Source organism: Ranitomeya variabilis, chromosome 1, assembly GCF_051348905.1.
Source record: "Ranitomeya variabilis isolate aRanVar5 chromosome 1, aRanVar5.hap1, whole genome shotgun sequence".
In the NCBI taxonomy this organism is placed as follows: Eukaryota; Metazoa; Chordata; class Amphibia; order Anura; family Dendrobatidae; genus Ranitomeya; species Ranitomeya variabilis.
Window position 1 is genome coordinate 341,082,796 of NC_135232.1, and position 22,465 is coordinate 341,105,260.

Consider the following 22,465-nt stretch of genomic DNA (forward strand, 5'->3'; position numbering starts at 1 on the left):
AAAGGGATATATATCTATATATATATATATATATATATATATATACAGTACAGACCAAAAGTTTGGACACACCTCATGTAAAGATTTTTCTGTATTTTCATGACTATGAAAATTGTACATTCACACTGAAGGCATCAAAACTATGAATTAACACATGTGGAATTATATACTTAACACACAAGTGTGAAACAACTGAAATTATGTCTTATATTCTAGGTTCTTCAAAGTAGCCACCTTTTGCTTTGATGACTGCTTTGCACACTCTTGGCATTCTCTTGATGAGCTACAAGAGGTCGTCACCGGGAATGGTCTTCTAACAATCTTGAAGGAGTTCCCAGAGATGCTTAGCACTTGTTGGCCCTTTTGCCTTCACTCTGCGGTCCAGCTCACCCCAAACCCATCTCGATTGGGTTCAGGTCTGGTGACTGTGGAGGCCAGGTCATCTGGCGTAGCACCCCATCACTCTCCTTCTTGGTCAAATAGCCCTTACGCAGCCTGGAGGTGTGTTTGGGGTCATTGTCCTATTGAAAAATAAATGATGGTCCAACTAAACGCAAACCGGATGGAATAGCATGCCGCTGCAAGATGCTGTGGTAGCAATGCTGGTTCAGTATGCCTTCAATTTTGAATAAATCCCCAACAGTGTCACCAGCAAAGCACCCCCACACCATCGCACCTCCTCCTCCATGCTTGTGGAGTCCATCCGTTCACCTTTTCAGCTTCGCACAAAGAAACGGTGGTTGAAAGCAAAGATCTCAAATTTGGACTCATCAGACCAAAGCACAGATTTCCACTGGTCTAATGTCCATTCCTTGTGTTCTTTAGCCCAAACAAGTCTCTTCTGCTTGTTGCCTGTCCTTAGCAGTGGTTTCCTAGCAGCTATTTTACCATGAAGGCCTGATGCACAAAGTCTCCTCTTAACAGTTGTTGTAGAGATGTGTCTGCTGCTAGAACTCTGTGTGTCATTGACCTGGTCTCTAATCTGAGCTGCTATTAACCTGCGATTTCTGAGGCCGGTGACTCGGATAAACTTATCCTCAGAAGCAGAGGTGACTCTTGGTCTTCCTTTCCTGGAGCGGTGCTCATGTGAGCCAGTTTCTTTGTAGCGCTTGATGGTTTTTGGAACTTCACTTGGGGACACTTTCAAAGTTTTCCCAATTTTTCGGACTGACTGACCTTCATTACTTAAAGTAATGATGGCCACTCGTTTTTCTTTACTTAGCTGCTTTTTTTCTTGCCATAATAAAAATTCTAACACTCTGTTCAGTAGGACTATCAGCTGTGTATCCACCAGACTTCTGCACAACACAACTGATGGTCCAAACCCCATTTATAAGGCAAGAAATCCCATTCCCAACCCCATTTATAAGGCAAGAAATCCCACTTATTAAACCTGACAGGGCACACCTGTGAAGTGAAAACCATTTCCGGTGACTACCTCTTGAAGCTCATCAAGAGAATGCCAAGAGTGTGCAAAGCAGTCATCAAAGCAAAAGGTGGCTACTTTGAAGAACCTAGAATATAAGACATAATTTCAGTTGTTTCACACTTGTGTGTTAAGTATATAATTCCACATGTGTTAATTCATAGTTTTGATACCTTCAGTGTGAATGTACAATTTTCATAGTCATGAAAATACAGAAAAATCTTTAAATGAGAAGGTGTGTCCAAACTTTTGGTCTGTACTGTATGTATATATGTATATGTATGTATGTATGTGTATATATATATATATATATATATATATATATATATATATTCTATATATCTCTAATATATAAAGCCGAATGAATGTGTGTATGTCCGGGATTGGAATCTGCACCGTCGTGGCTACAGCCACAAAATTTTGCACAGTCACACGTCTGGACCCCGAGAGCGTCATAGGCTATGTTGTGAGGCGAAATTTTAACCCCGCGCGTTCCAATTCACCAAACAATTTTGCCCCTATCTACATAATGGGGAAAAAGTGAAAGGAAAAGTGTTGGAGGCGAATTGACAGCTGCCAGATGTGAACAAGGGGGACTTAAAGAGTGAGAGCGATGGCGCCAAAGAGTATATACTGTACAGTTGCTATGGTGGGGCCCCGACATGGGATACTCACCACACACGGGGATATGAACACACACAAAATGCGCCACACACTACCACGTGCTTGAACACATATATCACCCTCAGCACACATTTCACCACACATACACCAACCTCGCCACATAAAAGATGAAACACAAAAGTCGCCGCTCAAAACTCGCCACGCGCAAAACTCGCCACATGCAAAACTAGGCTCACGCAAAACTCGCCACATGTGCAAAACTCACCTCATAGAAAACTCGCCACATGCAAAACTTGCACACGCGGAAAAATTGCCACATGCACAAAAGTTGCAACACATGCAAAGGTTGCCTCACACAAAACTTGCACATATTCAAAACGCACCGCACATAAAACTCGCCACGCGCAAAACTTGCTGCACACAACTTGCTACACTAACCTGTCACATGCAACTCGACAGACAAAAAGTTGCTACACGCATGTCGCCACACAAAACTCATCTCGCAAAAGTTGCTACATGCAGGTAGCCACATGCAACTCAACACACACAACTTGACACATGAAACTCGCCCTAAAACACACAAGTCTGGTATTATCCTTCAAAAATAAAAATCTGATTAATAAGCAGACAAACTACAAGAGCAACAAATGTATCATATAGGAATTACGGCAGCTGTCAGTCACATGACCTATTATGTGTATGTGTGAGCTAATATATACTGCCAGGGGGAGGGTTTCCTGTTGGCTGGGGATTTATCAGGCTGCCAATTTAGCTTACAAATACTGAGGTAAAAATACTGACCAAATAACGTGTGAACGCGGTCTAATACAGGAGGAGATGACACACAGATATATACTATATACAGGGGAGATGACACACAGGTATATACTATATACAGGAGGAGATGACACACATATACTATATACAGGAGGAAATGACACACACATATATACTATATACAGGAGGAGATGACATACAGGTAAATACTATATACAGGAGATGACATACAGGTATAAACTATATACAGGAGGAGATGACATACAGCTATACACAATATACAGGAGCAGATGACCTACAGGTATATACAATATACAGGAGATGACATACAGCTATATACAGGAGGAGATGACATACAGGTATATACTATATACAGGGGAGATGACACACAGGTATATACTACACTGTGTTCCAAATTATTATGTAAATAATATTTCCTCATATTTTCTCTAAATTACCTATCTGAATTGCAGTCATTGTTATTTTCCAGTCATCTACTATTCTAGTATAATTGCAATGTTTTGGAACAAACTGCCTATGAAAACAGTATCTTTTTAAAAAAAATAAACACTCAAAATGCATGTTCCAAATTATTATGCACAGCAGAGTTTTCAACATTTTTTTTTATTTTGAACAAAAAAATGGTCAATTGTGAAGTTGTAAGCATTATCAAGTTATTACAAAATGAAATCAAACAGTTTTCAAGTGGAAACTTTATTCTAGGTGATGTTACATTTGCACATAGGACCCCTTGTTCGAAAGAAGCTTCTGAACTCTCTCGTCCATTGAATTTGTCAGTTTTTGGATGGTTTGTGCTTCATTTGTTTTGCATGTGGACAGAATACCCTCCCAGAGCTGTTGCTTAGATGTGAACTGCCTCCCGCCATCATATACACTCCTTTTGATGATGCTCCAGAGGTTCTCAATGGGGTTCAGGTCAGGGGAAGATGGTGGCCACACCATAAGTTTGTCCTCTTTTATGCCCATAGCAGCCAGAGATGCAGATGTGTTTTTTGCAGCATGAGATGACACACAGGTATATACTATATACAGGAGGAGATGACTTACAGGTATATACTATATACAGGAGGATATGACATACAGGTATATACTATATACAGGAGGAGATGAGACATAGGTATATAGAGGAGGAGATGACATACAGCAGGTATATACTATATACAAGGGAGATGACACAGATATATACTATATATAGGGGAGATGACACACAGATATATACTATATACAGGAGGAGATGACACACAGGTATATACTATATACAGGAGGAGATGACACACACATATATATACTATATACAGGAGGAGATGACACACATATATACTATATACAGGGGAGATGACACACAGGTATATACTATATACAGGAGGAGATGACATACAGGTATATACTATATACAAGAGGAGATGACACACACATATACTATATACAGGGGAGATGACACACAGGTATATACTATATACAGGAGGAGAAGACACACTGGTATATACTCTATACGGGGAGATGACATACAGGTACATACTATATACAGGAGGAGATGACACACATGTATATACTATATACAAGAGGAGATGACACACAGGTATATTCTATATACAGGGGAGATGACACACACATATATACTATATACAGGAGAGATGACACACAGGTATATACAGGAGGAGATGACATACAGGTATATACTATATACAGGAGGAGATGACACACACATATATACTATATACAGGGGAGATGACACACAGGTATATACTGTATACAGGATGAGATGACACACTGGTATATACTATATACAGGGGAGATGACATACAGGTACATACTATATACAGGGGAGATGACACACAGGTATATACTATATACAGGGGAGATGACACACAGGTATATACTATATACAGGGGAGATGACACACAGGTATATACTATATACAGGAGGAGATGACACACACGTATATACTATATACAGGAGGAGATGACACACATATATACTATATACAGGGGAGATGACACACAGGTATATACTATATACAGGGGAGATGACATACAGGTATATACTATATACAGGAGGAGATGACACACATATATACTATATACAGGGGAGATGACACACAGGTATATACTATATGCAGGAGGGGATGACACACTGGTATATACTATATACAGGGGAGATGACATACAGGTATATACTATATACAGGGGAGATCACACACAGGTATATACTACTGTATATACAGGGGAGATGACACACAGGTATATACTATATACAGAAGATGACACACATGTATATACTATATACAAGAGGATATGACATACAGGTACATACTATATACAGGAGGAGATGACACACAGGTATATACAGGAGATGACACACAGGTATATACTATATACAGGAGCAGATGACACAGGTATATACTATATACAGGAGGAGATGACTTACAGGTATATACTATATACAGGAGGAGATGACATACAGGTATATACTGTATAAAAGGAGATGACACAGGTATATAGAGGAGGAGATGACATACAGCAGGTATATAGAGGAGGAGATGACATACAGCAGGTACTATATACAGGGGAGATGACATACAGGTATATACTGTATATAGGAGATGACATACAGGTATATACTATATATAGGAGGAGATGACCTACAGGTCTATAGTATATACAGAAGAGATGACATACAGCAGGTATATACTATTTACAGGGGAGATGACTTACAGGTATATACTATATACAGGGGAGATGACATACAGGTATATACTATATACAGGAGATGACATACAGGTGTATACTATATATAAGGGAGATGACAAACATGTATATACTGAGGGGAAAATGAGGGGTGTGAGGTGAAAATGAAAAGGTGTGAGTGCAAAATGAGGAGTGAGGGAAAATAGTGGAGTGATAGGAAAATGACAGATGTGAGGTCGAAATGACAAGTGTGAGGGGGGAAATGAGAGGAGTGAGGGGGAAAATGAGAGGTGTGAGGGAGAAAATGAGAGATGTGAGGGGGAAAATTGAGAGGCGTGATGGGAAAATAAGAGAAGTGAGGTGCTATAACTAACCACAGATATTTACTATGCCCAGGCAATGCCGGGCTCTTCAGCTAGTATATATACAGGTCCTTCTCAAAAAATTAGCATATAGTGTTAAATTTCATTATTTACCATAATGTAATGATTACAATTAAACTTTCATATATTATAGATTCATTATCCACCAACTGAAATTTGTCAGGTCTTTTATTGTTTTAATACTGATGATTTTGGCCTACAACTCCTGATAACCCAAAAAACCTGTCTCAATAAATTAGCATATCAAGAAAAGGTTCTCTAAATGACCTATTACCCTAATCTTCTGAATCAACTAATTAACTCTAAACACATGCAAAAGATACCTGAGGCTTTTAAAAACTCCCTGCCTGGTTCATTACTCAAAACCCCCATCATGGGTAAGACTAGCGACCTGACAGATGTCAAGAAGGCCATCATTGACACCCTCAAGCAAGAGGGTAAGACCCAGAAAGAAATTTCTCAACAAATAGGCTGTTCCCAGAGTGCTGTATCAAGGCACCTCAATGGTAAGTCTGTTGGAAGGAAACAATGTGGCAGAAAACGCTGTACAACGAGAAGAGGTGACCGGACCCTGAGGAAGATTGTGGAGAAGGACCGATTCCAGACCTTGGGGAACCTGAGGAAGCAGTGGACTGAGTCTGGTGTGGAAAGGCGTGTGCAGGAAATGGGCTACAGGTGCCGCATTCCCCAGGTAAAGCCACTTTTGAACCATAAACAGCGGCAGAAGCACCTGACCTGGGCTACAGAGAAGCAGCACTGGACTGTTGCTAAGTGGTCCCAAGTACTTTTTTCTGATGAAAGCAAATTTTGCATGTCATTCGGAAATCAAGGTGCCAGAGTCTGGAGGAAGACTGGGGAGAAGGAAATGCCAAAATGCCTGAAGTCCAGTGTCAAGTACCCACAGTCAGTGATGGTGTGGGGTGCCATGTCAGCTGCTGGTGTTGGTCCACTGTGTTTCATCAAGGGCAGGGTCAATGCAGCTAGCTATCAGGAGATTTTGGAGCACTTCATGCTTCCATCGGCTGAAATGCTTTATGGAGATGAAGATTTCATTTTTCAGCACGACCTGGCACCTGCTCACAGTGCCAAAACCACTGGTAAATGGTTTACTGACCATGGTATTACTGTGCTCAATTGGCCAGCCAACTCTCCTGACCTGAACCCCATAGAGAATCTGTGGGATATTGTGAAGAGAAAGTTGAGAGACGCAAGACCCAACACTCTGGATGAGCTTAAGGCCGCTATTGAAGCATCCTGGGCCTCCATAACATCTCAGCAGTGTCACAGGCTGATTGCCTCCATGCCACGCCGCATTGAAGCAATCATTTCTGCCAAAGGATTCCCGACAAAGTATTGAGTGCATAACTGAACATTATTATTTGATGTTTTTTTTGTTTGTTATTAAAAAACACTTTTATTTGATTGGACGGGAGAAATATGCTAATTTATTGAGACAGGTTTTTTGGGTTATCAGGAGTTGTAGGCCAAAATCATCAGTATTAAAACAATAAAAGACCTGACAAATTTCAGTTGGTGGATAATGAATCTATAATATATGAAAGTTTAATTGTAATCATTACATTATGGTAAATAATGAAATTTAACACTATATGCTAATTTTTTGAGAAGGACCTGTATATATTGAATATGGTCATTAGACGATGTACTTTATTACTGGTAAAAGCCTCCAATACCGATTTACCCCTTCATTTTGACATTTGAAAAAAATTTGGCTATACATATTGATTTTTATATATGATTATGCTTATTTCTTTGCTGTTTTCAGTTTATATGAATATCGGTGTCTATTTTAATAGCCATTTGACCTCAAGGCCATTTTGTGGAATAAAGTGTTTGTGAAATGTCAGAGATTACCAAAATGTAAAATCCCTTAATCAGAATCTCTTGTGAATCATAAAGTATTATTATATATCTATATGATCCAAAATCCTTCCAAAGCTATACTCCCTTGTGGGTGAAGTTGCAATTAATCAAATATTATGGCTGACCCCTACTCATTCTTCCTCCATCTGTGAATTGAACTTTGAAAGGACTTGAGACTGCTGGGTTTTATTGGTTTTATTGGCTGTTTGCGATGGTATAAAATAATCATTATATTTTTGTGGCTTACTTTACGTTCTCACAGTATGGCCGTACCCCACTACACCTGGCAGCAAACAATGGCATCCTTGAAGTGGTTCGATATCTCTGCCTTTCTGGTGCCAATGTGGAGGCACTGACTATGGTAAGGAAATAAATTGTTTCTAAACAGTACAAAAAAAGTAATACAATGGTAATAGATCAACTAAAACTAGATGGGTCACTGTTGGGACAGGATCACTAAAACCTAGAAAAACAATATTCATCATAGCAATGTGAAAGATGGATGTCTTAATTGGATTCATTTTTATTTTTCTCCTTTCCAAGCGCCTTATCAGATTAGAAAAACATGGCTGGCTTATTCCGCAAAAGGCGCCACCTTTGTTTATGGGGTGGGCTTGTGATTTTGCAGTTCAAACCCCTTTTTAATGAATCGGGCGAAAGTGAAATATCCTAAATACTCAGCCCAAGGGTGGTACTTATTTTTTAAAGTAATCAGTCTTTTTATTGTGAAATAATCGAAACTTGCACCTTTTTTCAGTGTTATTTTCAGCATTTTTTGTACTGTAGGTTATTTGTAAGTATGGAAACTCATAATTAGTTATTCACTGCGAGCTCACCCTTTGGTGATGCAGCAGCCTATTAAAATTGTTTTAAAATTTATACCCCAATTGGCATATCTTAGGATATAAAGCACACCTGCCTGTAGCTACTGGATCTTGCCTCATTAAGTGATCCATTATTGATTCGATCATAGTACCAGTTATCTTGCCTAACATGAAAAATCGTAAGACTCTGCTTTCGTTTTTACGTTGATGATTTCTTTTGATAGGATGGCAAAACTGCAGAAGATCTTGGCAAGGCTGAACAGCATGAACCTGTTGTCAGTTTGCTAGCAAGGCTTCGAAAGGTAATCGTGTTTTCCTGTTTCTGGGATTTCTCGAAATATATAATGAATACAATGCAATAAAAAAATCACAAACAACATGAGGTTTTCTCCATAATTTATATTGTGAGCTGCAGCGTTTCTTCTGTAGTGTTATAGCACATGTATTGTTTCCATCCACTGGCATTAACAGACTATCTGCTAGCACCACCACTTGTCCACATATTATGGTACTAAATGCATTTCTGCAGCTTTCAGACATGAAGATTTCCTGCACCTAGTACGATCTTCCTTCTATATAAACGAAAAATATTCGGGAATCAACAAGTGGCATCTTACAGTTCTGTGTGAAGTTAAAAGCAATACTGTATATCTGGCAACAGAAATCCTGTGTAAAAATTAGATAGCATAGACTTAGACTTGACAGTCATAAAATGCTCCAAATGTGTCACAGTGGCTTATTCTGCATATTAAATCTGTTACAGTGTTTAGACTTTCTGGTCTAGCTTCACAACACCTATTATTTTCTAAAAATGTCTAAAACATACTGTCTATGTTCTCCTTGAAGACATGCGTATTGTTGTAATGATGGCGTTGTAGTTTGACCGACAGTAGGTAGAGTTAGGCTTAATAATTGGGGCTAGCCCAGAGTGGGAGAGAATAAAGTGAAGGGACAGACCGTTTTCTGTCAGGAGGTTAGATGGGGTCAGACATGTAGCAGAAGCAGACTTATGGACTGATCAGTAAGCAGGGTTGTATGAAGTGGGTGTCCCTGACGTCAGGGGAGACCAAAGCAGTGGATAGCGTGATATTGAGCAGAGAAAGGAAAAACAATAGAGAGACCGATCAATGCACTGAAAATGGGTACTAGGACAGGACGCCTAGCAGTACTGCCGCTAGTTTGCAAGATAGCGAGGTAATGGACCAGGGTGGACCAGGGAACTCAGGACTAAGAGTGCCCCTGGCGGTAGTTCCAAGGCGTTAACAGCTGAGAAGCTAAGTAAAGGCCACACTGGTAAAAGTAGCTCAACTAAGGGGAGAAGAACGCGGAACTGCAGATTGATGTACAGGACTCTCACTTACTGGACTGTAGTTTCGTTATTGGGGACTAGGGAAGCTCCCGAAATAACTATGCTGTGAGGCAGAAACAAGTATGCCTATAAAGGAAAGGAGAGAATGTTTGTGAAGATGCTCCATGTACTAAAGAAAATGTTAATGAAGTTATGCACCCACTATCTATTGCACATAGTTTGCCCCAAGTTGCTGAATATTAAAAGACTGTTTACGTTCAATTGGTGGTCTCCCTCATTGAACCTCTCAACATCTGGTCCTGGCCAACCGAAGTCATCGGTATCATGCGGCCTGCAAGGGCGTCGTGCCCACATAGATGAAACCCACACACCCAACCACGACTTTCACCTTCATGTAGCGTGTTGAGGTGTGAAAGAATAGTACCTCACCCACTGCTACCTCCCCGCTCCACATTACACTATTATAGTCTATAAGCTGATTAATGTGTTGTGTGGGATTCACGCTCTTTAGTAGTCACCGGGTCCATACAGGCACAGTACAAAGTTTTTGGTGCAAACAGGTAGATTTATTAAAGTTCATAAATCTTCAGGATAAAGGAAAACAAACAGCCTTTGCTCCAGCAAAGGTAAGCAAAATAAACAGTCCATACAGCAATACGGGATCACAGAGGAGGCGCACCCATTCAAAATTATGTCCAGCCTTAGTCAGCCTCTGGCAAAGACTGACCAGCATACAATAGGTCTTTGTACCCCCACACACAGCCACCACTGAGGTAGCCCAGCTGCCTTAAATAGGCATTTCAAATCTCAGAGAGGAGATATGGGTGTGTCCATTCCTATTCAGTTCTTCTAGCCTCTCCTAAAACCCAGACCCAAAAATATGGGGTCATTAAGAAACCCTCTCAGCAACTTATGAGCTGCATGCCTTCTTTTCTGGGACTCACATCACTGAGACTAGCCACCTTGGTGGCACATACCTCCAATCCAAGACCTTGCCAGCTGCTTTCCTCGAGTATATAACAGACTGAGTTTTACTTACCTTCACTTAGATCCAATTAAACATTCTGTGGAATAAAGTAGTTGTGTAATGTCGTAGATTACAAAAACGTAAAATCCCTAGATCAGAAAGTCCCATGAATCACAAAGTATTACGGTATATAAAAAAACTCAAAAATTATCTCTACTCGCTGAAGTGAAAAACCTCTAATAAAAGATTACGTATTACACCCACTCCTTCTTCCAATTGGTACTGTGAATTCAACCTTGAAAGTTGTGCGATAAAACCCAAAAGACTTGACTCTATCCACTGCTACTCTGGTCATTGTTGATCTACTGCAACGATGGCATCATGTCGACAGCCCTGCAGCCAATCACTGAGTTCAGCTGGTCTACTGATATGTACAGTACAGACAATAAGTTTGGACACCCCTTCTCATTTAAAGATTTTTCTGTATTTTTATGACTATGAAAATTGTACATTCACACTGAAGGCATCAAAACTATGAATTAACACATGTGGAATTACATACTTAACAAAAAAGTGTGAAACAACTGAAATTATATCTTATATTCTAGGTTCTTCAAAGTAGCCACCTTTTGCTTTGATGACTGCTTTGCACACTCTTGGCATTCTCTTAATGAGCTTCAAGAGGTAGTCACCGGGAATGGTCTTCCAACAATCTTGAAGAAGTTCCCAGAGATGCTTAGCACTTGTTGGCCCTTTTGCCTTCACTCTGCGGTCCAGCTCACCCCAAACCATCTCGAACGGGTTCAGGTCTGGTGACTGTGGAGGCCAGGTCATTTGGCGTAGCACCCCATCACTCTCCTTCTTGGTCAAATAGCCCTTACACAGCCTGGATGTGTGTTTGGGGTCATTGTCCTGTTGAAAAATAAATGATGGTCCAACTAAGCGCAAACCGGATGGAATAGCATGCCGCTGCAAAATGCTGTGGTAGCCATACTGGTACAGTATGCCTTCAATTTTGAATAAATCCTCAACAGTGTCACCAGCAAAGCACCCCCACACCATCACACCTCCTCCTCCATGCTTCACGGTGGGAACCAGGCATGTAGAGTCCATCCGTTCACCTTTTCTGCTTCGCACAAAGACACGGTGGTTGGAACCAAAGATCTCAAATTTGGACTCATCAGACCAAAGCACAGATTTCCACTGGTCTAATGTCCATTCCTTGTGTTCTTTAGCCCAACCAAGTCTCTTCTGCTTGTTGCCTGTCCTTAGCAGTGGTTGCAGCTATTTTACCATGAAGACCTGCTGCACAAAGTCTCCTCTTAACAGTTGTTGTAGAGATGTGTCTGCTGCTAGAACTCTGTGTGGCATTGACCTGGTCTCTTATCTGAGCTGCAGTTAACCTGCGATTTCTGAGGCTGGTGACTCGGATAAACTTATCCTCAGAAGCAGAGGTGACTCTTGGTCTTCCTTTCCTGGGGCGGTCCTCATGTGAGCCAGTTTCTTTGTAGCGCTTGATGGTTTTTGCCACTTCACTTGGGGACACTTTCAAAGTTTTCCCAATTTTTCGGACTGACTGACCTTCATTTCTTAAAGTAATGATGGCCACTCGTTTTTCTTTACTTAGCTGCTTTTTTCTTGCCATAATACAAATTCTAACAGTTCATTCAGTAGGACTATCAGCTGTGTATCCACCAGACTTCTGCACAACACAACTGATGGTCCCAACCCCATTTAAAAGGCAAGAAATCCCACTTATTAAACCTGACAGGGCACACCTGTGAAGTGAAAACCATTCCCGGTGACTACCTCTTGAAGCTCATCAAGAGAATGCCAAGAGTGTGCAAAGCAGTCATCAAAGCAAAAGGTGGCTACTTTGGAGAACCTAGAATATAAGACATAATTTCAGTTATTTCACCCTTTTTTGTGAAGTATATAAATCCACATGTGTTAATTCATAGTTTTGATGCCTGTGAGCCCCAACGGGGACAGCGACGATAATGTGTGCAACCTGTAAAGCGCTGCGGAATATGTTAGCGCTATATCAAAATAAAGATTATTATTATTATTCAGTGTGAATGTACAATTTTCATAGTCATGAAAATACAGAAAAATCTTTAAGAGAGAAGGTGTGTCCAAACTTTTGGTCTGTACTGTACAGCACAAGCCCTTGATTGGTAGCAGCGCTGTTGATATGATGTCACCTCTGCAACTGATCAATGACCCCTTTAATTAATGTAGCTCAGGCTCTGTCACGGTCAAACTAGTAAATCTCCCCCCACCCAAAGCCTTTTTTATATGTATAGAGCAAAATGTGTCAATCAACCAGGCCTGGTGGGTGTGAAGCTGGAAGTGAGCCGTTCGGCCAACTTTTCTCCCTGTGCCTGGGTTCCTTTAGAATTACATGTCAGACTGATGAGGGAGCTTTCTTCTTTTTTTTGCTGCTGCCGCGTATTAGAGCGGCATGATTCTGCTGACGTGTTTTCTTTAAATCTTTTGAGGGGGTGCTATCTGCAATATCTCCAGACATTACCAGATGTTTAGACTTCCTAAAGGTCAATTGTCTTGAGTTGCACCAATTCTCAGAAGGTGCATCTTGGTGATATTAGGTATTAATTCTAGCTACCAATATCTAGATGCTTTTGTTTGATTCCAGCAGACATACTGGCAAGGAGAGCCCTATTTGTGTGCTCAGCCCTTACAGAAGAGAAGTATTCTTCACATGTCATCAGTGCAGCACTATACTGCGGTGATTTCTCCTGCAGGGAATGTCTAGGTCCGCTGAGCCGATGTCAAGATATGCTTATCCCATTTATCCTCCCAGCCCATATTTACGGCATGACGCTAATAGGATTGAACAGCCTATATTACCGTCGGTCGTGTGATTTATGCTTTCCTCTAAATCCGAGCTGACATGAAGTAAACACAGGATCAGTGTCATCACTTTTTTATGCACGATTACAATATTAAGCATATTGCCTTCCGGTATTTACTGTTGGACAAAGGACAAAAGACGAGGCGAAATTCCCGTAATTGCTCACCTTCCTGCTACAAGATATATTTTATTATAGTTAAGCAATTTTGAATCCTCTTGCGATATGAGCTTGTCCATACCTTGATATCCGCTATATAATAGGCACACTGTGCTTTGCATACGACCATTTAACTTCATGACCCTCCCGGTGAGGAGGGGTAATTGCCCAGCTTATTCAGGACAATGCACAAATCTGCTGCTGAGCCGGATGACAGGCAGGGTTACGGGGTCATCAGCTATGCACAGGTGATGTAATAATATACATATTAATATGTACGAACAATGGTTTTGTTATATCTCTGTTGTGGTTAGGTACTGGTAAAATATTCCGCTTCTCTTATTCTTCTTGTCTCATGACAAAGACCACTGAGGTTTTATTGCTCAGTCAGGCATCTCAAGTCAGAACATCAAGTTCAATCAATGTGAATGTTAAAATGCCAGCGATGATACGTTGTGAAAGCTACAGAATAGAGTGAAGCTAGCTATTACCTATCCTGTATTTTCTGTTCACTTTGCTGGGTTTTAAAATGTAATATTTGCTTTAACAATAATGTATATACATGCAAAATAACACTACATATGTATAGTTTGACGAGGAAAATGTATCCAAAATCTTAAAGGGGATTTCCCACAAACAAAAGTTCATTTTAATCAATAGATTTTGGAATAATAATTTCCACAATTGAATTTGTTTAAATAAAATGTTCCTGTGCTGAGATAACCTTATAAATGTGCCCCTGCTGTGTACTGTGGAATCGCTGTGTCTGACCGTGCAGGATCATGGTCTACTCATACCACATCTCCTGGGCAGGGGAGGAGGCAAAAGAGTATACCGACATTAAAGATCGGGATCACAGCTGATTCTTTATGTGAGGTAAAACATTTCACTACCTGTTTTAAACAATGTTTTACTTCAAAGAACAATTTGTGATCCCCTGCTGTCCTGTCTGTATACTCTATAATCTATGGGGTATTGTCAAGAGGAAGATGAGAGACACCAGACCCCACAATGCAGACGAGCTGAAGGCTGCTATCAAAGCAACCTGGTCTTTCATAACACCTGATCACCTCCATGCCATGCTGCATTGATGCAGTAATTGATGCAGAAGGAGCCCCTACCAAGTATTGAGTGCATTTACTGAACATACATTTCAGTAGGCCAACATTTCGGATTTTAAAATCATTTTACAAGCTGGTGTTATAAAGGATTCTAATTTACTGAGACAATGACTTTTGGGTTTTCATTGGCTGTAAGCCATAATCATCAACATTAACAGAAATAAACACTTGAAATACATCATTCTGTTTGTAATGACTCTATATAATATGAGTTTCACGTTTTGTATTGAAGAACTGAAATAAATGAACTTTGTGATGATGTTCTAATTTAGTGAGAAGCGCCTGTAGTTGTCAGATTCAATACTCATGCGGCCAACAGCTTTCTCTCCCTTTTTCCTTATACACATCAGCATTCACATGCTTGCGAGGAGTGGAGAGTGTATATCCACATTGGACACTAGTAGGTGAATTAAGTAAACAATTATTTAGCTTCACTGAGGTTCCAGATGCAAAACAATCGGGAACAATCATTTCCTCTGATTCACATGCAAAGTTAAAAATTCACATCAGCCAATTCTAGTATTAAGCACCGCATCTCCACAGTAAATTTAACAAACCATCTCTTTCTGTTTAGGAAAAAGACAAGCAAGCGGATGTAGTGGAACCTACTCCCAACTGGTTAAATGACTCTGTAAAGGTGTTTGTTCATTCTCACAAAAGGCAATAAAACTGATGCATGTAACAATCAAATCCTTTCTGCGTCGGCCTTCCATCACCTCTTGAAAGTCGCCTTGAAGGGTTATTTCCATCTTTATAGATCAGTGTTGTTGGATAGTGCTGTTTTATTAAAATTTGCAACTGTTCTTGAGATTGCAACACTTTACTTTTCTCTTGTTTTGCACTTATTACCTAAGAAACCGACCACTGGTGCGGTGTAACTTGTAAACACAGCGCTGAAGTTGTCTTAGGAGAGAACAGTGCTCTCCAGTGATCCTGCTAGTTTCAAAGCAGTGCGGGCAAGCTCAATAGAAAAGTGATTCTAAGCACTGTTCTTGCTCATGGACTGCTAGACAGCGGTGATGGTCAGTCGCCAAGGCAACAAGATGCATACAAAAGAAAAAGTTTTAATAACAGCGGCAGGAAAATTTAATAAACAGTAAATTGCAGAATTTATCCAACACTACTCATCTGTGAAGATTGAAATAAGCCATTAAGGCTGGCTTCTTTGGGGCACAACATATGGCCCCACAAAAGCCAATGTGTAAGGCTGAGTAAATCATCTAATTACATAATTTATTTAATAAGAAAAACTTAATTAATAATCAAATACTTAATTAAAATTCTATAAGGACAACATAAAATATGAACAAATCAACAACAAAAAATAAATAAAAAATAAATTCATATTGAATTACAAAAAGACGTGTATAATGAAAGAAACTGTCTTGGAGATCACATATTAATACCATGAAGTAACAATATGAAAGCTATAAATACTCCACAACAGTATATCAGGCGTTGGGCCCTTTGGCTCCACAGAGCAGGGCGCTGGCTGTAAGTGAACAAGATGCTCAAGGGGTCACTGGTTCTCACGGAAGAGACTTCTCCTCAGCCAATACTCTATCAAAGAATATATGCAGACTCTGCTTCAGGCAATGTATCATGGGAAAAAATGCCAAACCGTTCATTAAAGGGACTAGCTGATTTAGGAAGAATTACTGTACCTGCTCCATGAGGCAAAAAAAAAGTTATGGACGCTTATGGTCAAAATGGATGAATGAGCCTTTTCATTTTGGAGAATCAACCTTTTTTCTATAGAGTATTGACTAAGGCTAAGTCTTTTTATGTGAACCAGTACCCTCCTGCATAGTATCCAATAATTCCTCTTTAACCTATGTAGTAATATTTTATATTTGTCAATATGAACATAAATTCGAGTTTTAATTGAGCGAATAATACACTATGTGTAAGAGTATTATCTAATTCTGAAACATGATTTCCATTATCCGTAGGACACCTATCGGAGTCAGTTCATTCAGCAGTTAAGGCCGATCCAAACCCCACAGCCAAGAATAAAGCTGAAACTATTTGGGCACATTGGTTCTGGAAAGACTACACTTGTGGAGTCATTGAAATGTGGACTCATTCGAAGCTTCTTCAGAAGGCGAAGACCCCGGCTTGCATCTACTAATTCAGTGCGCTTCCCCACCTCTCCGATGGCTTCCAAAACCTCAGGCAAGATGAAGCAATCTAAAATCTGGTTTCTTTTTAAGTAATGTGCTTTCAATGAGCGACATCCTGCATTGCTGCAAATAGAAGTCCAAGAGGGTCCTGAGACATTCCATAGGTGTCCAGTTTCTCCCCACTGATAAGTGACACAAGTTTCTCGGGAGTCATTTGTAGTCTGCGCTGCTAGGTAATAATAACAATGCATGATATAATGACTGTGACACTCCAGTCTAGCGAGGCACAGTGCTCAGGTTACAAATGAAATTGCTATTAATCCAGTGATATTTTTTTCCACTGTGGAAAACAAGTCTAAAAAGAGCTATTCATCACTCTGAACGCTGACATGAATAGAGATCACTTCAAGAGGAAGAAGCCTTCTGTTGAGTCCAAAATTACTACGATGACATAGTTTACTTTAACTGTTCAACGTCACTTTTACAACAGAGGCATTCACTCATTTGTTATGCTTTAGAAGCACTCTAGAGGCATATATTAAGGTAAGGATGTAGAACCCAGTGTGTTTCCGTAAAATCGCTTTTCTCATGATAGGCTTAAACAGGGGGTGTTTGTTTGCCAGGCTCATTAAATACTGATTAGATCAGTGTATGCATATGGAGATTTTTTTTGTACAACTGGAAAACTTGTGCTCCCTCCTCAAGCACTGAGAGACAACACTATACAATATGCACCATGCCAACCATCATAATGACCATCTACATTTTCCAAAGTGTCAGAAAAAGGTAATGCAGCAATACCAATTGGATCATTAGTTTCTAGAGGTAATTGCTCTTTATTGTATGTTTCCACTTCACCTTAAATATACCATAAACTTTAAAGTTTAAACCACTTTTGTAATTTGCTTATTTTTATTTTTTTTTAAATACCTTATACTTCTCCGTATACAGCTAATCCCTATATGTGTTTTTTTCCTTTACTTCCTGTAATGATTCGTTTGAGGGGAGTCTCCCATCGGGAGGATGGCCCAACAGCCACTTTTCCTTTCTATTACCCCGACCTGAACAAGATATCCTCATGGGGTGTCGTTGTGGTCATTCATCCTGCTTCTATTACCACCCTAAGACAAATTGTCATCAGTGGGGGTGCTGATGTCACTCACACTGCTTCCATCACCACCCCCTGATGATGTTCTGTTCAGAGAAACAAGCTGCGAAAAGAAGTGTGCCGCTGCTGTGCTCACCTCTCCCACAGCCTTCACCACCAAATTTAATTTCGGATGTCATTTGAGTGCGGCAATAAAAGAAACTGGTAAATGACTGCAGTGCTGCCCCCTGATAATACATTTTTCCAGGTGGGATGATGGAAAGGAGAAGTAACTGCAGGGCAATCCTCCTGTGACATTCTGTTTGAGACTCCCCTCAAATGAAACATCACAAAGAGGACTTGCAAGTAATAGCAGGATAGAGAGACTGGTAGGGAATTTTAAAATAAAGCAAATTACAAAAGTTAAGGAATAAAAATAGATATTTATAAATATTCAATTGGTGCTTGTGCAACCCACGTTTTGTGTCCCACTGATGGGCTGAAGGAGCCCTGGCAGTCTGAGAGTGCTGCACTCGCTTCTGCACACTGGCTACATAGCAGTGATGGTACAGAGCACTGAGGCTTTGGTCCATTGAAGTGAACGGAAACTGCTGCAATCCTTAGCACATACTGTATAGATGACATGCAGGTAAAATACCCAAAAGAGGCTTCGCCGTGTCAAATATGACGGCCTCCTCAACCAATTACCAGCGCTGCGGAGCCAGTAGTCTTTAGCTACAGACATCGAGTGCTAGAGAAAATGCCTTCTAGCATAGCATAGGTGGACAAAATACTACTGTACACTAAACTAATTTACCCTGCCTCTTCCATATTAGAATTGTTCAATACAATAACAACAAAATCCAGTCTACAAGTAGGAACAAAATGCACAGAAATCTGCTTGTTCTGCAAATGTTTTAATCTACGGCTTATTACATTCTTTTGTGGACAGGCAGCCGAATTTCATGTGTATTTCACCCTTTATAATCCCTAAAATGAAATGTGGCGAAAATGCCACGTGTATTCCACTTGAAACCCTTCTTCCTCTATGTACATCATCTGCAGGATAGAAGCGTTAGTGTAGATTGTCATCGGCGTGTGATTGTGCACGGTTCTGACTTTGCTCTTCACTGTTCAGTTTCAGTTAGCATCTGTGATTTATACCCGGGCTGTGAAAATGTCAGCGTGAGAAGTCGAAGTATGATGTTCGAGCCTGGTCTCACCAAAGGCGTCCTGGAGGTATTTGTGTCTCCGTCCCATCATCCCCACTGCTCTGCTGACGACCAGTCCACAAAAGCTATTGACATCCAGAATGCCAATCTGAATGGTGCGTTCGTTGAGCGTTGTTTACATTGATTGATGTTCTTTAGAATCAAAGGGAATCGGTCAACACGTTTTTACGATTTAATCTGAAAGCGCTATGATGTAGTGAAAGAGACCCTGTTTCCAGCAAGTGTGTCACTTATTAGGCTGCATATTGCTGTTTCAATACAATCAGAGTTTTATCAGCAGGAGATTATCACTAGAGGACAATTGTCCTTGTGCATCCTAGTCCAACCACTGCCCCACCACTGATTGGCAGCTCTCTGTCACTATACAATGTACACAGGAAGCTGTGGTGTTGATGGGGTTATACACAGATCAACAATTGATCTACAGCAGAGACAACCGTGATTCTATCATAATTGCTCCACCCCATAAACTAAGTGATACAGCACTGTCATCGGGGTCTCTGCCCCTACATCTTGCTGCTGTCAGATTACAGAGCAAAAACCTGCTGACAGATTCTCTTTAAGAATTATCTGAGAAAGTATATACTGTGTTTTCCGAAAAGTATTACCTGATGGTTCCATCACAATTCCAGTCCGTTGGTAGCCTGTTATGGAGCGTCTTATTGTACATAGTAAGACGATGGCATTTATGGGTATTGTGTCCTGTTCTTACTAATCTCTTCCATCTTCTGCACCTATGGCTCTTATTCAGTACATCCACAATTGTGACTAATCTTTTATCCTTATAGATCACCCTGTAAATATTTTGCCTTCTCAACCATATCTATATTTTCCCGTTTCTTCTGTAGGTGTTGGAGATTTCAGTGTCTGGGAATTTTCAGGAAATCCTACATATTTTTGCAGCTATGACTATTTTGCTGCAAATGATCCCTCCTCCGTGCACATAGTTGTCTTCAGCCTTGAAGAACCTTATGAAATTCAGCTGAATCAAGTCATATTCTGGCTCAATTTTCTGAAATCACTTGTGCCTGTTGAAGAACCGATAGGTAAGTAATGAAGTACTAACATAAGGAATCCGTCTTGTCATGTTATATTTAGGGTCTCTCCACCAAATGAGAGCAATGGACCCTGTAACCCAGTGGCAACTTTCGGTTTTCCGTTTTGCATTTTAATTTATAGCCATATATATATAGGCTTTTATAGATGTGACAATAAGGAGGTATGTTTTTTTCTTTTCTATTTTAGTTTATTTTTTTATTTCTTTAATTTTAATGCTGGGAAACTGAGGAGGGGGTGCAATTAGAGGTTTTTTTATCTTTTCATTTTTTGAGGATTTTTAAACAATATAAAGAAAATAGTGATCTTCTATGAAGGGATGCTAAGATGGCCTATGCAAGAATCATTCTATATAAATTCTGTTGTCTGAGATTGACATCGGCATATACAGTAAATGGTTAATAGCAGCGAACGGAACTCAGCTGTGGCCGCTGCTGTTAGAGGCCAACATTGTTCCATAGCCGCAATCTACTGCAGTGGAAGGAGCTCATGTCACTGCTCAAAAAAATAAAGGTAACACTTGAACACACAATGTAAATCCAAGTCAATCACACTTCTGTGAAATCAACCTGTCCAGTTATGAAGCGGTGGTTACTGCAGGTTGTAGGCTTGTCGGAAGAGGTGGGTCTTCAGGCTCTTTTTGAAGGTTTCCATGGTGAGCGAGAGTCTGATGTGTTGTGGTAGAGGGTTCCAGAGTAGGGGTGATACGCGAGAGAAATCTTGTATGCGATTGTGGGAAGAGGAGATAAGAGGGGAGTAGAGAAGGAGATCTTGTAAGGATCGGAGGTTACGTGTAGGTAAGTACCGGGAGACGAGGTCACAGATGTATGGAGGAGACAGGTTGTGGAGATGGCTTTGTATGTCATGGTTAGGCTTTTGTACTGGAGTCTCTGGGTAATGGGGAGCCAGTGCAGGGATTGACAGAGGGAGGAGGCTCTGGAATAGTGGGGGGACAGGTGGATTAGTCGGGCAGCAGAGTTTAGAATAGATTGGAGGGGTGCGAGAGTGTTCGAGGGGAGTCCACAGAGCAGGAGGTTACAGTAGTCGAGGCGGGAGATGATGAGGGCATGGACTAGGGTTTTTGCAGATTCTTGGTTGAGGAATGTACGGATCCGGGTTGAAGGCGGCAGGAAGTGGAAAGGGCTTGGCTGTGTGGTTTGAAGGAGAGATCAGCGTGAAGGATTACCCCGAGGCAGCGAGCTTGTAGGACTGGGGAGAGTGGGCAGCCATTTACTTTAATGGATAGGTCTGTTGGGGGAGTCTAGTGAGATGGGGAAAGATGACAAATTCTGTTTTGTCCATATTAAGTTTTAGAAATTGGTAAAACTGGTAATTTAGTATTGGTAAAACCAATGGTGTCATTCAAAAGTACAACTCTTCCGTTAAAAAACAAGACCTCACATGGCCATATTTATAAAAAAAAATTAAAAAGTTATGGCTCTGGGAAGAAGGGGAGCAAAAAGCAGAAACTCAAAAATGGAAATACCCATGGTCCTTAAGGGGTTAAATATACAGTGCCTACAAGTAGTATTCAACCCCCTGCAGATTTAGCAGGTTTACACATTTGGAATTAACTTGGCATTGTGACATTTGGACTGTAGATCAGCCTGGAAGTGTGAAATGCACTGCAGCAAAAAAGAATGTTATTTCTTTGTTTATTTTTTTTTAAATTGTGAAAAGTCTTTTCAGAGGGTCATTTATTATTCAACCCCTCAACCCACCAGAATTCTGTTTGGTTCCCCTAAAGTATTAAGAAGTAGTTCAGGCACAAAGAACAATGAGCTTCACATGTTTGGATTAATTATCTCTTTTTCCAGCCTTTTCTGACTATTTAAGACCCTCCCCAAACTTGTGAACAGCACTCAAACATGGTCAACATGGGAAAGACAAAGGAGCATTCCAAGGCCATCAG

General features: G+C 40.4%; 1 protein-coding gene across 3 annotated transcripts in view; it reads left to right on the top strand.

Moving 5' to 3' along the window:
• DAPK1 (death associated protein kinase 1) overlaps positions 1–22,465 on the top strand; it is a 193,887-nt gene that overhangs the window by 148,710 nt on the left and 22,712 nt on the right. Inside the window, exons 18-23 of one of the 3 annotated variants that reach the window (XM_077299560.1) lie at positions 8,065–8,163; positions 8,851–8,928; positions 15,630–15,692; positions 17,008–17,230; positions 19,404–19,592; positions 20,346–20,543. In XM_077299560.1, the coding sequence (XP_077155675.1) occupies positions 8,065–8,163; positions 8,851–8,928; positions 15,630–15,692; positions 17,008–17,230; positions 19,404–19,592; positions 20,346–20,543 (850 nt within the window). The remainder of the gene's footprint in view (positions 1–8,064; positions 8,164–8,850; positions 8,929–15,629; positions 15,693–17,007; positions 17,231–19,403; positions 19,593–20,345; positions 20,544–22,465) is intronic. The other 2 variants (XM_077299570.1, XM_077299572.1) reach the window with 2 other exon arrangements.